Genomic DNA, 16,558 nt, shown 5'->3' with positions numbered 1-16,558 from the left:
AATATCCTTGATTTGGGCAAGGAGCAGGAGCAGCTTACTGAATATAACATAAAATTATGTGTTTGCCACATTCTGTAGGACAAATGGGAAAAGAATCCCATGAACGGCTTGAAAATGTACCGGTAGTGGTTTACTGGAGTGGTCTAATGATAAAGGGAGCCACCAGTTTTAAAGGCCAGCATAGGTAGAACGGCTAACTGTTATCAATTGTTTAGTTTTATGGCCGAAAAGGAAATTCATATCCATAGCGGTAAAAACAGCCAGAGTATGCCTAAATAAATAAATATATCATGCAGTCCACATCTAAAATAATTATAATGCAATCCACAGCTGAATGTGAACAGGGCCCCTTTGCTCTAAAAGAGATAAATATATATTTCCGGCCCCTTTGTGCATTCTTTGGTTTAGTGGATAATTTTTCTTTAGTGTTGTCTTTACTGAATCTTATAATTGTCACAGGAAGCTTTAAAAAAGTGTTTAGCTTAGGAATAACAATGAAAAAAACAACGGCACATTCTCCCTTTGGGGTTTGAAGTAGCTTTCACAGAATTAAATCTAAGATCTGAATGTACAAGAATGCAATGAGAAGCATCCAGATAAAATAAAACACTGGATGCAGCTAGCGATGCTACAGAAATGCCTGTGGCCTAGGGAGAAAAGCCTGCAGGGAACCAGGAAGGGCAAAGTCGTTTTTAAGGCTAAAAGTCAGCATGTCTATTTTAGGCCAAAAGAATAAAAAAACAATAGTGAGCGTTAAACTCCATGGCAGTTGATATGATCATAGAAGCTTTTCCTTTTCACACAAATGAAACATCCGGAATAGAGCAGTGATTAACATTGTGCTCCGGAAGATTAGAAAGACAACTAGCTGTCATGGAAGGCTTCTAGCAAGGGTAGTCAATGTGGTGCCCTCCACATGGTTGGCCAACAGCTGCCACCATGCCTGACCATTGGCCATGCTGTTGGAGGCAGACTGGAGTCCAGCAACCTCTGGAAAGCACTATGTTGGCCCCTCCTGGTGTAGAGCAGGGGTTCCCAACAAAATTTTTTCGAGGACCCCTCATCGAGCCGCTATTGTGACAAGGACCCCCATTAATTCCTAATCCTAAATCTAATTCATAATTCCTAATCTAATTTTTCCAGTAAGCTTAACACTGATCTTGGAAGGGTTAGGTTCAAGGGACGCCGACGATTTAGGTTCAATGGACACTGACAAGATCAGTTCGAGAGTCACTGACTTACTTGCTTGAACATCAAATGCATTATCTTCATCTGTAGGCCTTTGTCGTTTTAACGAACCACTTTTTAACCAACGGTCCATTTTTAACTACGCGAACTGTAGCTTCTGCGAAAAACAACGCTTTGTTTACAAACACTACTGTTTTGCAAAGAGGCAGCGCGCGCCAGGGAGGAGGGAGGGGAATGGAGAAGACAGGGTACCTGTGCAGTAGCGCACAAATGAAGCCAACGCGCGCAAAGCATCTTGGGGAGGTGAGCGTTTAGAATGCGCGCGCTGCCTCTTTGCAAAACAGTAGTGTTTGTAAAGCGCCACCTAACGGCATACAGCAGAACTACTGCCTCTATCTAATTCTAGTTTTGCGCTAGACTCTGCTCATGCAGGAAGCGGCCAAAACAAAAAATCTGTTATCATACGAAATATATTTAATATATTTTTTATTCTAATAGCATCTTGCGGACCCCTCTGGCATAGCTCGCGGACCCCTGGGGGTCCGCGGACCACCTGTTGGGAACCACTGGTGTAGAGGATGCACCAGTCAGGAAACTACGGCAATACGTTTACTGTCTCATTCCAACAAGAGCAAAACAGGAAACTCCTGGCTGCACCCAGGTTCAACCAAGTCCAGTGCCACCTAGTGGCTGAACGGTATAACTTAACACTGTTCACACAACAGACAGCGGCAAAGTGTTAGCAGAAGGTAACTGCAGTTGTATTGGTGATGAAAAGACATGCATAGAGAGAGCAGCAACAGGGGGGGAATTGAGGGAAATGAGGCTGCAAAATCACAGGCTTTACAGCTTTGACTTGTGTGTAAAGTTATGCCAACCCATATTGTGATGGGCTTGCCATTATTATTTTCCTTAAAAAAAAATGATTGGGTGTTTCACCCCCCCGAAAGGGAACATGAGAACATAACTCCATTTAACAAACATTTTCCTCCTCTCCCAAGTCACAGAATTCTATGGGAAAATATTATTCCAAAGCTTCAGATGTGAGTCCGGTGGATACTCAACAGAACCTCATTTCCCCGTAGGAATCTCTGAGAATGGCACAGACTGTATCACTTGCTCAGCATTCAAAATGGGTTGCTGCATTGGCTTTCGTCCTGTATATCCGCTAGTCATTGCGTAGATTGAGCTGAATTTGCATGAATAGGTTTCCCTATCCCCACATTTCTCCAAGAATGACTGGTGGAAGTAAGTACGAAGCTGCTGGGAGGGAGGCGAAGACATCAGAGTCTGGATCTGGTCTGCAGAACTCATGTCTATTTCTGTGTGCAAAGAAGTTTACATCTGTTTACAGTTTCAAACTTCTATGTATATTTCAGCTATTTCTAAACTCCTATTCTAACATGGAGCGCCCAGGACCTTGGTGTCACACACACTGTTTGGTTAATTGTGTAAACCTCGGCCTGCCCCGCTCACCCCTGTAGGCTTGAAGAAATTCTCTCGAGTTGCATGTGTCATTTATTAATTGCCTATCTTTAGGAAGCTAGAGGCTGCATAGATATCAGACATTTAAAGCAAGTTTCCCCCCTACCCAAGAATTCTGGGAACTGTAGTATGCAAAGGGTGTTGGGAATTGCAGCTGTTGCTGGTAAACTACAGTTCCCAAGCTTCTTTGGAGCCATGGACAGGATGTGCTGTAAATGTGTGTGCACAGCCTTTAGCACGGACCAGGCTTATTAGTGCAAGACCAATACTTGGCATTTACTTGAGAGTTGCACCAGTTCAAATAAGTTCAGAATCTGTTCTAGCTGGCTATAGAAACTAATTTCCTTTCATGGTCCAGCCAATCAAGGATGTTAACATTCCTTTAAACTAAAATAATGCCGAGGCTTATCACCCAAGAGAGTCCTCAGCATGTGCCTGTTTCTTACCATTTTTCACAATCCCACATATAACAAGTCTAGGGACCTTCAGCTGGATCCAAAGAATAAAGGAGCCCGCATATGGTTCACATGCTTTCCATAATAAAAGAGAACCCTGCAGGGCTATTAGGGAGCAGCTGAATGGTCTTTTTAGGCTATATTAACACAGTCCTTTTTTTTTTTTTTACTGTTTCCTCGCAGCTCTTTAAGAACCACAAGCTTCCCTTTCATGGCAGGAAGCTGTTTACACAGGGCGAAAGTGTTCTCCTTTTGGATTCTTCAGCGCCTGTGATACCATTGAAATGGATTCAGCTTTCTGTGGTTCAAAGCTAATAAAAATAAAAAGGCCAGTGTTGCGAGCCAACACCTGCGTGTCAGCTGTGCACCTGCGGACTGGTGTCAGAGCACATTGGGAAGCTTAGAGAGTTTACTCACATTCTCAAAGTGAGCTGCCGTGTGCTTAATACTGAAATCTCTTCACTCTGGAATCCTTACACAAGGGCCGGTGGTGGCTGAACAATAATAGGCAAAAGAGCATGCATTGAAGAGTACAATAAATTACTCTCCTGAAAGCATGGTGTAGCATTTGTGGCGCTGGCAGGGAGGATCGATGTGGCAAAGAGCCTGGGCTATTAGGTTTGGACCTGGGAAAAAACCAGATGCAAATCTCTCCGCATAACTGTCTCTCAGCATAACTTACCTCATAGAATTCCTGTGAGGCACTTATAGCACAATCCTATACATGTATTCCCATAGAGTTCAATAGGGCTTATTCCCCTGAAAGTGGGTATAGGATTTCATCGTAAAGCACTGCTCTGAGGTGGTGTAGATAAGGGCAGGAGAAGAATGAACCAAGGGCCATGACTAAGACTGTCCCACTATCCCTCTTGATTTATCTTCTGCGCCAACTCAGGCAGAAATGCAGCAGGTGCAACCACTAGTTGGATTTCAGCTTCTTGCAAAACTGCTTAGGGACACAGAACCAGGGGCAAAAGGCAAGCAGATTTTGGGTGGAGTCGTTGAGGCAGCCATTTACACTTTGAACTTGTTGAGAAGAATTGATTCCATTAGCGTGCAGACGGCCACTAAGAGAGAATTTATTATGCAACTTCATCCTCCTGGGGGATTGCCGAGCTGCCTAAAAGCAGGCCTATTTATGAAAGCCATGGTTGCAGTAGATGTTGGTGAGAACCGGAGATTTGCTTGCCTGGGGGATGATCCAGAGAAAATGGATGGATGAAACTCTGCAAGTGTACGGGGGAGCTGTGAGGCATTTAGTTAGGAATTTATAGTAACAGGAGTTTTGTGGGTGGCTGTGGGGTGTTCTCTTCGGTGAAACTGCCATGTTATCTGTTCCTTGTGGTATCTGTTGTATGCAGATAAAAAGAACTTGACGCAGGGTAATCTGGACTGTGTGTTCTTTGAGGTATGATATTCTAAAATAAGGACACTTCCGTTAAATTAAAAGATGTCTTGGGAATTGGAGAGCAGCTGTGTGATGGTATAAGATGTCTAAAATGATGGGCAGCCTTTGTATATTGGTGTGTGTGTGTGTGTGTGTGTGTGTGTGTGTGTTTGTGTTTGGCTATAGTGTGGGGCAGATGAGGGGTTTGCATTATTGTTGTCCAGACTTTTCTTGTTTTGTTTTTGAAGGCTTCTTTAGAGTGTGGGACTTGTATGATGATGCCAAGAGTAGTTTATCATTAACTTTAAAAGAGCAAATTTGGATTTTATGCAGTGCGCCTGACAATACAACCTTTATTTAAAAATGAGCATTTTGAGACTATGCTTGCTAATGGCTAATTTTGCAGCACAATGACCCCACTTGTATTGCCGGTAGCTTGGAGAGCTTGGTGTGAGAGTGAGTGAAGAAGCCTATAAATCACCATCTAACCCACTGAGATATTGAAAGAGTTTTTCCACCCAGTTTTGCAACTTGGCTATTAGAGCTTTGGTGCTTAGTGGGTGAGCACACTTTTCCATATGTGTGCTTTGCAAAAGATCTTCTGTTGAGGTCTGCATTAATAGCCAAAGGCATCATTTCCTGTTTTGTATCCCTTCCAAACAGCGGTGGTCACAAATAATTCTATTTCTGGTGGACTCCAGGCAGCAGCCCCTTGCTTCTAATGTGCTAAAGCTGCTAAACTGAATTACAGCCGTCTTTATCTTGTACATCTTTGGTTTCCTGGGGGTGCAAAAAGCTCACGAGAGGCAACAAATAAACAAATAAAACTTTCCTCTCTCCTACTGGGATGTGGTTAGAAGATCTGAGTTGCTGGAGTTGGGAATTCCAGGTATTGAGAGCCTCCAGACAGGCCTCAGTGGGAAGCGAAAGCTTGCTCAACGTTCTGGGTTACTCTCAGGCCTTTTTTTCTTTATATAAAAAAAACACTTTAAAACCAAGAAGCCCCACCCTTCCCCTCTCTTTTGTGCAGTGGTGTAGCTGGACTGTTTGTGCTGAACTCCAGGGCTGCAAAGGGCCTCCCAGAGGGTGCCATATGATAGTACCAGTGACAAACAGTTCTGGAACCAGCACCGGGGCTGGGATCAGCATGCCAAAGCCCCCCTGGGGTTAATGCAGGTCATATCAGCTTCCACCCTCCCCTCTCCCCACATTTTAAGGTTAGGTTGGTTAGTTTTACTATGTACAGCCCGTTTTTCTATTAAAACAACACTCAAAAGTGGCTTACAACATAAAGGAGCAAAAATACAATGTGAAATGTAGTAGGTAAAGCTACATACGTATTCAATATCAAGAGCGATAATTTATTCCAGCTGCTGATCATCTTGCTGTCCTCAGCAGAGCAGACATCTCCGCAAAATACCACCCCAAATTACTGTCCCCCCACCCCCAACATCTACTCAAAGGAATCCACCCCCCAAGATACCAGCCCTTCCCATCTGTGGTCTCCCTTGGGCCACTTTGGACCTTGCCTGGCCTGTCAATCTGGCTCCCCTCCATCCTACACTCTACCAGCATCCTCTCCTCCAGCACCTCAAATGTCAACATTTATTAGTTTGGACACAGCTGGCCAGGCACATATATGGTTACGGGTGTTCATTTATTATTATTTTTACTTTTAAATAGATATATTACCCCTTTTCTATAACAAAAGGGTGCTTATTCCTAAGGTAAATGCATTTTCCATCAGAGAAGTAGAAGCAAACTCCATATTGTTCTCATTGGGAAGATGGCGCCATGACATAAGTTACTTTAAACCTGCTCCTTGCTCATTCCAGAATGGTAGCAGACAATGTGTTTCCATATAACATATCATGGTGTATTGTTTCTATCTGTTATTTCCCCCCCCTCTTCCTAATACAGATTTCCCATATATTTTCTCAATCTCTATCTTCATGTTAGTATGGTATATCTACACTAAAATTAATTCAAAATATTAATTAAAACTGCAAAACTGCACATGCTTAGAGTTTTGAAAAAACAATATTGTTCTAACATACTATGAATATTAATGGAGGGGAGAGAAAAGTTTGTTTTGCAGCTTGCAAGTGAAGTAGTACAGACAACCTCTAAGGGGTGGGGTGGGGAAGTAAGAGCATAAGTTGAAGAGTAAATGTTTATTACTTGTCCAGTAATGTTGTTTGAAATGATGAGTTTAACTGTTCCAGTTTGTAGTGCACTCTTGGGGTATGTATGGAAGGTTTGTCTGAAGGATTTTGGTTAGGCTTAAATGCCGGTTCGATTCATCTGCTTAATTAAGGAATGTGTTGCTAGGTTCATTTCCCACAGTCTGGTCTTGTTCTTACTCGTGGCGGTATTATTTGGTCAGTTTTAGGAGAGAATAAAAATCTTACTTATGTATGATGATGCTCCGTCAGCCTAAATGATGCATGTTTAGATTTTTCTCACTTTGCTGAATGTTTTTCACAACTCCAGAATCCGTTTCACCAGGATGAGAAAGCCTAGGTGCTATATATCTGCAGATAACTACTGTATCTGGAAATGGTGCTATATTTTACCTCTTTCAAGACAGTCATGCAGAATTCATGATTGCTATGTTTTTAGTGGCTGGCAGAGTAGGGTTGGCATCCATTTCTTACCTGGCTTTCAATCTGTTGCGCCCAGTACTGCACCCCCATCGCACCAGTGATCTAAACCTCCACTGGCTTGTTGCTATACTCATTTGTAAGAAAGGCTTGGGAGTAAACCCTGTGGAAAAATCAGTACCCATTGCCTTTCTTTGGGAGAAGAGAAGGCTAAGGAGTTAACCCTACACAAATCTGGAATGGAGTCCCTAAGGTGGTTGGGTGGTGCCTTGTACATTTATTTTCGGCAACTACTGCAGCCAAGCTGGTGCCAATTGTATTGATCTGCTTTCCTTTGGACCACATCAGTGAAGCCGGGGGGGGGAGGTGTGTGTCTAGTTGTCCTGGCAGCCCAGGACCTCCATCCACACTGTCCAGGATTGCACCCCAGAGAGGTCACTTTGGTGCTGCTAATGCAGCAAAAACAACATGAGGTCAGCAGTTACGAGATACCGGTCTCTGCATCCACAACAGGCGCTGTGATTCTACAGCGGTTTGACTTCACCCCCAGAGGCGCACTCCATTGTCTTTCAGGACAGATGGATGCCAACAGATATCTCTTCCTCCCCACCAGCCTTCCTCTTCAGAAATTGTTTTTTTTTCTGTGCCAAACTTTGAAAGAAGGTTGAAAGAGGCAGGAAAATAAGTGAGGTGGGGTTGCAGAGCTATTTCCCTTTGGAAGAAAGCACTTCAGATTCTGCATGCAGATAAACCTTTCAAAAAAGGCATCTTGCTATTTTCATTTGCTCTGGACGACTAGTGATACATCAAAAGTTGCTCATCTGACTCAATTACCTCTCTGCAGGAGGTCCCAAGAACATCAGATATAAGTGTATTAATGGAGCACTCCCTTTGAAACTTTCCATTAATGCTCATGGAATTGTTATGTCACCGGCAAGCTGTAGACAAGCCCTTAACTTGTGAGGATGTGGTATGCAAAAAGAATAGCATTGCTTTTATTGTAAATTCTGCCACTTTGTCTGTGTCATATCATATTGTGTTATAATAGTTTTCTTCTTCTTCTTCTTCTTCTTCTTCTTCTTCTTCTTCTTCTTCTTCTTCTTCTTCTTCTTCTTCTTCTTCTTCTTCTATATTCGATTAGAAACTTGTATTAATTTTATGTAAAGTGCCTTGCATAATTTTGTTTTATGTAAAGTGCCTTGCATTATTTGTAAATAATAACATTTAAAACCAGGTTCTGGGGAATCTGAGGCTTGGAGGAGCCACAAAGCTTAATAACCTGCCAATGTCTGTTGCGCAGCCCCACCCCCAAATATTGCCTACAAGCAATATTAACTTCCATCTACATACCGTAGTAGGGTTGTGCATCCTGAACAGAATGTGGCCGATTCAACATTTAACCAGAACAAGTTCAGATGCAGGGCAGGTTCAGATGCAGGGTGTCACTGAAGACGCAGAAATGAGCAGAAAAGTACATTCTTAAAGGAAAACAGCATATACAAGCAGAGAGGTCTCAGGCAGAGCCAGCCTCTATAATGGAGCATCTATTCCCTCCTTCTCTGCTTCATCAGCTGAGTCTGAGCTGCTTTCCACATCTGGCCCCTCTTGCTCACTAAAGCCTGTTGCTTCTTCAGCATCCAACCATTCATCCCCTCCCCTCCCCCTCTGATCTGTCCAATGTCTCACCACCACTCCTCTGGCTCTCAGGCTTCCCCAGGGGGGGGGGGGGTTCCCAGGCTGGCGTCTTTCACCACTCCTCCTCATCCAGCCAGTCCTTGCTATCAGGCACCCCCTGGTTCACTGGGGTGTGACCCACCTGGAGTGATCTGGGGCTGTCAAAAAGGGGGAGGTCACTTGGTAGGGGCAGGAGCAGAAAACAGTGCAGTCCAAGACTCCTGCATTCCTTGTTTCCTTCTCTACCACTCTCATCTCATTGCCATTGACAACATGTGGTACATAGAAAACTTTCTCGAACACATGGTTGTTGTAACATCAAAAGCAACAGTTTGTCCCAACAGTAGCAATTTATGGAAATATCGAGCGTTGGATTTGGAGAATTAAAATACATTTTGGGGTCTTCTTGCCCTCTGTTCTGTCAAAGTTTCTGACATGGAGAAATCATAGTACCAATCAAGTTGAGATGTTAAATACACATTTTCATTTAAAACATACATTTATTTAAAAGAAGAAGAAGAAGAAGAAGAAGAAGAAGAAGAAGAAGAAGAAGAAGAAGAAGAAGAAGTTAGTACATAGCAGCTACTTGATATCTAATGTTCACTTCTACATGACTTGCAGTCAAAACCCTATGGAATTAACTAATATTTCTATATTTTATTTTCATCAGGTTGTTGGTGTGGCACAAGCAATCAACAAGAAGTCTGGTGGTGGAGGAATATTCACTGAGCAAGATGAGAAGGTATAAATGATTAGCTTCTCCTCACTTTCCATTACAGCAAAGCTACTTCAAGTGCCTTCACCATCTGAGGTGGGGCAGGTAGCTTCTAGGGAAAGGGCCAACTAGGTGGTAGCACCCTGGCTGTGGAGTTCTTCCCCCAGGGAGGCTCACCTGCTGCCTGCTTTGATGTCATTTAAGCACCATGCTGAAAACAGTTGGTTTTGGAAAATTCTGCTGGACATTAGTACCAACTGGATTCTTTTGACTTACCTGCTGTTGGACTAAGTGGCTCCTTGTATATTCTGAATTTTGTAATTTGCTTGTCTCTTTATTTTTGCACACTTCTTTGCTATTAAGGATGAAAAGCAGGGCATAAATGTTTTTCTTTAAAGAAAGTTTTCTTGTAATATTAATATTCTGTAAGCTACTTGGAAACTTGTTAGAAAGTGGAGAATCACTCAATGAAACAGTAAATAAATAGAGTAACAGGAACTAATTAATATTTCTCTCAGTGACCATGTGAACAGCACAAAAGTAAACCACTTTTCTACTGACAACAGTGTGGGAGTAAATTAATGCAGTTTGGAAGCATTCAGACATTCAGAAATTGTGTTCAAAAGAAGTACACCACTCATATATATTCTAATGTGAGTGGTCTATACATTAATTAAAACAAAATAAATAAGCATTCTATGTAACAGAGCTTAGAAATTCAACAATTTCTTTCAAATATAGACTCATAGAAGTTGCTGGTATACACAGATAATTTAATTTCCTCTCTGTTTACATGAGTTTATTCTGGATTGTTTAGTCTGCTTGAACATAGCACTAGAGCCTCAAAGTATTGGTATTCATCCAATGAAGACAAAAGTCAGTGTTTCTTCACATGTTGCATAGTTAAAACTCTGGAATAGGCTTCCCCAAAATGTAGTGATGTCAGCTTAGATAGTGTTAAAGGGGGATAAGACAAATCCATGAAGGATAAAGGCTGTCAGTAGCTTTATTATGCCTCCTGGATCAGAGGAAACATGCCTCTGACAACCCGTTGCTTGGAAACAACAGCAGGAGTACAGGCGGTGACCATTTTGCACATGTCCAATTGATGCACGACCGCCGCCACACAGGTCATTTTGGACCCGGAAGAGAGCTGAATGTGGGCGTAACAGAGCAGATTATGTCCACTCCACTAATGTGCACGGGGGCAAGGAACAGACCCCCCCCCCCACAAAATGGCTGCTCCCTGTTATGCTATTGCTCTCATGTCCTGCTTGTGGGCTTCCCAGAAGCATCTGGTTGGTTAGTCAGTGTGAGGAAACAAGATGCTAGGCTAGATAGGCCTTCCTCTAATCCGGGGTAGTCAACCTTTTTATACCTACCGCCTACTAATGCATCCTTCTTGATGGTAAAATTTCTTTACTGCCCACCAATGCTTGATGGAAGGAGGATTCAGCATGTGCCGTAGAACCCCCTATTGCCCACCTAGGATGCTGAAACGCCCACTAGTGGGCGGTAGGGACCAGGTTGACAACCCCTGCTCTAATCCATCAGGGCACTTTTGATGTACTTATGTACAGAAATCACTCATTTATGAGCTTCTTATTCTTCTTATTTATTGAATTTGTAAATCTCAGAGCAGTTTTTATGATGAACTATGATTGTACCATCTTTAAATCTATTCACTGTTTAATCTTCCAATACTTCCCCAGTCCAACTCCCCCAGATGCAGTTGGACTACAACTTCCATCGTCCCAAGTGCTGGCTGGAGCTGTTGGAAGTTGTAGTCCATAATATTGAGAGGGGACCAGTTTGGGAAAGGCTGCTATGCTACTAGCTGACAAACATTGGCAATAGCAGGATAAGAATTCATTCATCCTGTCTAAATGGAATGTGTGATGAACATCTGCAGGACATCAGAAGTAATATATTTCCTAAACAAAAATGGCTCACAAGTTTGCTATGTAAGCAAAATTTGATTCCTACTTTTAAAACACATGATTTATTGTATGATAGGTGGCTATACCATGTGTTCAGTATTTAAGGCTGACGTAACTTTTGGTGTGTGTGGGTTCCCCAGAACTACTTATTAAGGAATACTTTTTTCATGACAAAATAGAGATAAATATTGCATGGGTTGTGCTCAAGAATGCACTTATTCATGAATAAATACCTTGATGTCAGTGATACTTCTTAAGTAAGCTGTGGTTAGAAGCGAGACACATGTTTCCAAAACAAATGCAGGACTCCTGGCAACTGCTGACTAGCAGAACAATTTTATGTATAATTGTCAAAAAATAATCTCAGACACTCTTTGATAGCATCTGTAGATTGTTTTTATTATTACTCAGGGAAGGAGACTCCTTATTTTATTTGCTTTGGACCAAGTTGATGAGGGTCTCTGTAAGACGTTGTACACTTAATATTGCACATAAGACATTCCATTGTCCAACTCTGGTTTTGAGTTTGCAAGAATTGACCACAAATCTTTACCACTGGGGATATGGTCACAGGTAGAATTGGGTATTTTCGGACAGTATATAAACAACACTCATTGCTACTAAAGCAGGGTTCTTGGGAACAGAAAATAACAACTCCTCAAGCCATATCCAAGCATTTGGAGTGCTGTTAGAAACAAGAAAACACAAGAGCATTTCAAAATGTAAATAACTATTTGGGGAATCTGATATATAAGTCTGTACATGTTGTCCCTTCTTTGGGATTGTTGGCAGATACTGAAGATAAATGGCAACGAGCAGAGAAGTAATCTCACAATGGTTAGGATTGCCAGCGTGTTTTATGGAAATGTTAAGAGTCAATATAAACCAATAGAGAGGAAAGCACCTAGAGCAAGCAAGACAATTTTCTGTCCAATTTGAAACCTGCCCTCCCAGCTTTTGTGTTAGTAGAATTTAGCCCAATACTTTCTGGTCCTTATCTATATTGTGCTGTTACAGCGATTAGTTGACTATCTCCCAGCCATCTCAATATTCAGCCCACCAATTCAATTAACTTAGTATTATCTGTTTTTTAGGATTTTGCTGCATACCTGGCTTTTTGTGGAATTGTTCTTCACAATGCTCAGCTGTATGAGACGTCCCTACTGGAAAACAGACGCAACCAGGTGAGCCTAAAAAGTCATTATCCCATCTATCTATCTATCTATCTATCTATCTATCTATCTATCTATCTATCTATCATCTATCTCTAGCATCTCTTGCATAATGTATGGCTTGGAGTTGTGGGCAGAATCAGTGTGGGAGCCTGTCCATGTGGCCTTGATTTGGCTCGTATAGTCTTGGGCTTTCCTCTATTTGCTTTATATCCCACCTTTTCTTCCAAAGAGCACAAGGTGGCATACATGGGTCTCCAACTCCCCATTCAACTCCCATAACAACCCTGTATGGTAGGTTGGGCTGAAACATAGCTGTCAAGTTTTCCCTATTCAGCATAAGGGAATTTCCCTTTTTTTAAAAAAGGGAGAACTTGACTGCTATGGGCTGAAAGGCAGTGACTGGCCCAAGGTGAACTTCATGGCTGCATGGGGATTTGAACCCTGCTCTCCCAGGTCCTTGTCTGACACTGACCACTATACCAAACTGGCTCTCTGCTACTTCAAATAGCTAGAGACATTAGGGTTGAACCAGGGACTTTGTGCATGCAGAGCATGTGCTCTCCCCACTGAGCCAAAGGCCTTATATGAACATGTAGATTGTAGCCAACATAAAAATGCCTCGATGGGCAGTGGTGAGATGTAACTAAAGAAATAAAGAGTTGAGAGGTTTCAAATGCTTGGGGGTGGGGGGAAGTAGAAAAGAAAGGAAGGTAAATTCAGAGCATCTTCCCCCTCCCCCCGCCACTCTAATTTTCCTGACGTTGGGGTGAGTTGGAGCTTGAACAAGCCCTGATCCTGCGTCTTCTGTAAACTCACTCAGACTCTGAGGCTCCTCCACATGTATTAATAGGGTGTTTACTGTATCTGGTGAATCAGAGTTGGTCTCTCTCAGTATGTTTCTAAGGGTGTGTCCTCTAGCCATGTGCTTTGTTGGAGGGTTATTTATATTCCGCCACTGTTTACGGAGGGAAGTATCTAGGCCCACCTCTGGCAGTGTGTGTGGGGGGGAAATCAGTATGAATAAAATAGGAGGGCCGTGCTCCTAAGCTTGACAGTGGGATGGGATTTCAAAATTGCTTGCAAAAGGGGTGTAAACGTCTCAGCCCAGCTCCACAATGTGGCACTGCATGGCTGTTGTTTTTTCAAGCAGGGTCCTAGTTTGCCAAATTGAGAATTCCACCCCACATACACACCCACCCACCCACTGCAAAGCTTACAGTGGGGCATTGTGGGAGAAATCAAGGTTGTGTTGACACGATGAGCCAAAACATCCAAAGACGCGAGTCCCCACTGGGTTAAGAATGTACCTGACCCAAAATTTCTATTGCAGAAGATGAATGAATGATGTCTCTGTCTTGAGTAGACAGGAAGTAGAAAGCATGGGTAGCCAAGTAGCTAATTTGAAAACTTTTTAATGTTAAATATTTATCGGTTTAACCAAAGGATATCACCAAAAGAAAAGGCAGGGGAAACTGTAAAAGAAGTAGGTTAAAAAAAAACTTGTGGGGTGAAACATTTCTTCAGTTATGCTCCATTATTATTATTATTATTATTATTATTATTATTATTATTATTATTTGGTTCTGTTATGTCTTGGGTTCTGCTATGATTGTCTTCCAGCAAGGTTCCTGATAAGGGGTTTTGTGTGAATGAAAAATGCTTATGATTCTTCGATTAAAAATATATATAAAAATAGATGATTGGCATCATGTGTTGTTTGGTCCTGAGACTTTCATCTCCATTAAAAAAAGGGGGGGGAATCTCACTGCATAATAATTAAATTTGTATCTGCCTTGCTTTCCATCAAAAAATTTCCAACATTAATATATCTTTCTTTTCTTTTTCCTTGTAGGTTCTCCTCGATCTTGCCAGCTTAATATTTGAAGAGCAGCAATCTTTAGAAGTAATTTTGAAGAAGATAGCTGCCACCATAATCACCTTTATGCAGGTGCAGAAATGCACCATTTTCATAGTGGATGAAGACAGCTCAGTAAGTACAGAACCTGACTGCTTTTCAAGGAAAGAAGGTTCTTAGGCAACCCTTAGATGCTTTAGAGCCAGAACTCTGCTTCCCATAATCAGCACTGGAAACCCATCTTTTGCAATTGCGTTCAATGACCATATGCCTACAAGGAACAACAATGGACTAGATCCCTGGATTACAGCCACTGAAAGAGCAGAGTGCAGTGGTTGTTGTGCACCCTGCACATTTTGTGCACCCTGCAATTTTAAATTTTTTAATCTGTCTCCCATGTTCTCATAGTGACTGAGAACAAAAGCAACAACAATAGTATACATACAATAAATCGATAAAACACAAAATCAGCACAACGCATTTAAGAAGGAACAGATTAAAAGGCCTGCAAACATAAAAAGGGTGTTTGGTTAATGCTGAAATGGCATCAAGGGTGCAGGCACCTGAGGAGAGCATTCCATGTTTGGGGTGCCACCTAGCACATCTCACCTGGTGAGGACACCTGGAGAAGGGACTCGAAGATGCCCTTTGGGTTTATAGAGGAGCATATGGTCCCTGATTACAACCCATGAAGAAATTTAAGGCAGTCACATATGAAAATGAAAATATCTTCAGTATTTGAGGCAGTATGCCTCTGAATATCAGTTGCTGGAAGTATCTGCCTGTTGCCTTCCCATGGACATCTGGTTGGCCACAGAATGCTGGACTAGATGAGCCTTTGGTCTGATCCAACTGGGCTTTTATGTTCTTATGCCTTACAACACGGCAACCATGAGACAGAAGCAACTTGCTGCTGTCCTTGAATAAATTAATTAATTGAGTGCTATGAAATACAGATAATTCCATTTATATATACTAACTAAGCTGAAACTCTGTTCTCATTTTTAGGATCCATTTTCCAGCGTCTTTCACATGGAATCTGAGGAATTAGAAAATTCAAGTGAGACGCACAAAAGGTAAAAATGGACCTCAAATTACGATTGCCCCAGACACATGGGCAAGACAGAAAATGCAGTGCTTTCTGCTTTCATATCACCAGAAACTTTACACAAAGCTGCAGATATGAAATAATGCACAAGAATACACCTCTTGTGCATTCCGCTAATTTCAGAGGAGCTTGTGCAGAAGATAACCCCTGAAGGTTGCACTCCTCTTTGCTCAGAAATTCAGCACTACCAGACAGAATGGCTGTACGTGTTCTGTACACTTTTCTTTTTAAAAGCTCCTTCATTGCTTTACAAAAGGGATTGAAAATTAGTGGCTCCATTCTACTTCTGGTGGGTGCATAAACAAAGTCCGCGATGAGGAGAGTGGGATAGAGGAGATATGAAAGAGGATGCTTGCCTTCATGTATGAGCAAGAGGAGAAGGGATCATATCAAGATGAAGATGGTTCATCATTTTGTTGGCTTATCTTCTCCTCTTAGTGCTGCAGTGTATTTGCCAGGCAAGTTCCCCACCACTGTTTGCTTGACATAGTGCTAAACTAGATGCAGAGATGGTGAATTGCAAACAACAGGTAGAAGGGATTTCCTGCAACAGTCACTCCAAAAACAGTTATTTAGACCAGGGTTGGCTAACCTGTGGCCCTCTAGAAGTTGTTGGACTACCTCGCGTATCATCCCTGACTACTGACCATGCTGGCTGGGGCAAACAGGAATTGGAGTTCAACAACATTAAGAGGACTTTAAGTTAGTCAGCCAGCCCTGATGAAAGCTCATGCTGATGCTGCTGGTGCTCAAACTGTGCTCAGACTAATGGGGATTGTCTGTGTGCCACTTCTGAGGGTCAGGTGGGTCAAATCTACACCTAGAGTGTCCTCATAATGTTGGCCTGGAAGCAACTCAATACAAGAAGCAACAGACATATGGAAAGACACAATGAACATTTTGAAAGCTTAATTCAACTCAACCTTTATTAAAAGCTTTTATCCAACCCATGTGGTGAAAACGTTGACCTATT

The 16,558-nt window shown here is 42.2% G+C and overlaps 1 protein-coding gene across 11 annotated transcripts in view; it reads left to right on the top strand.

Annotated features, from left to right (window-relative positions):
• The window catches only part of PDE5A (phosphodiesterase 5A), a 91,466-nt gene that overhangs the window by 40,620 nt on the left and 34,288 nt on the right, over window positions 1-16,558 (top strand). For all 11 annotated transcript variants that reach the window (XM_035111541.2, XM_060278567.1, XM_035111539.2 and 8 more), the window contains exons 4-7: window positions 9,463-9,534; window positions 12,542-12,631; window positions 14,475-14,612; window positions 15,486-15,553. In XM_035111541.2, coding sequence (XP_034967432.1) covers window positions 9,463-9,534; window positions 12,542-12,631; window positions 14,475-14,612; window positions 15,486-15,553 — 368 coding nt within the window. The remainder of the gene's footprint in view (window positions 1-9,462; window positions 9,535-12,541; window positions 12,632-14,474; window positions 14,613-15,485; window positions 15,554-16,558) is intronic.

Source organism: Zootoca vivipara, chromosome 9 (assembly GCF_963506605.1).
Source record: "Zootoca vivipara chromosome 9, rZooViv1.1, whole genome shotgun sequence".
Taxonomy (NCBI): Eukaryota; Metazoa; Chordata; class Lepidosauria; order Squamata; family Lacertidae; genus Zootoca; species Zootoca vivipara.
This window is presented reverse-complemented; position numbering and strand designations above follow the sequence as displayed.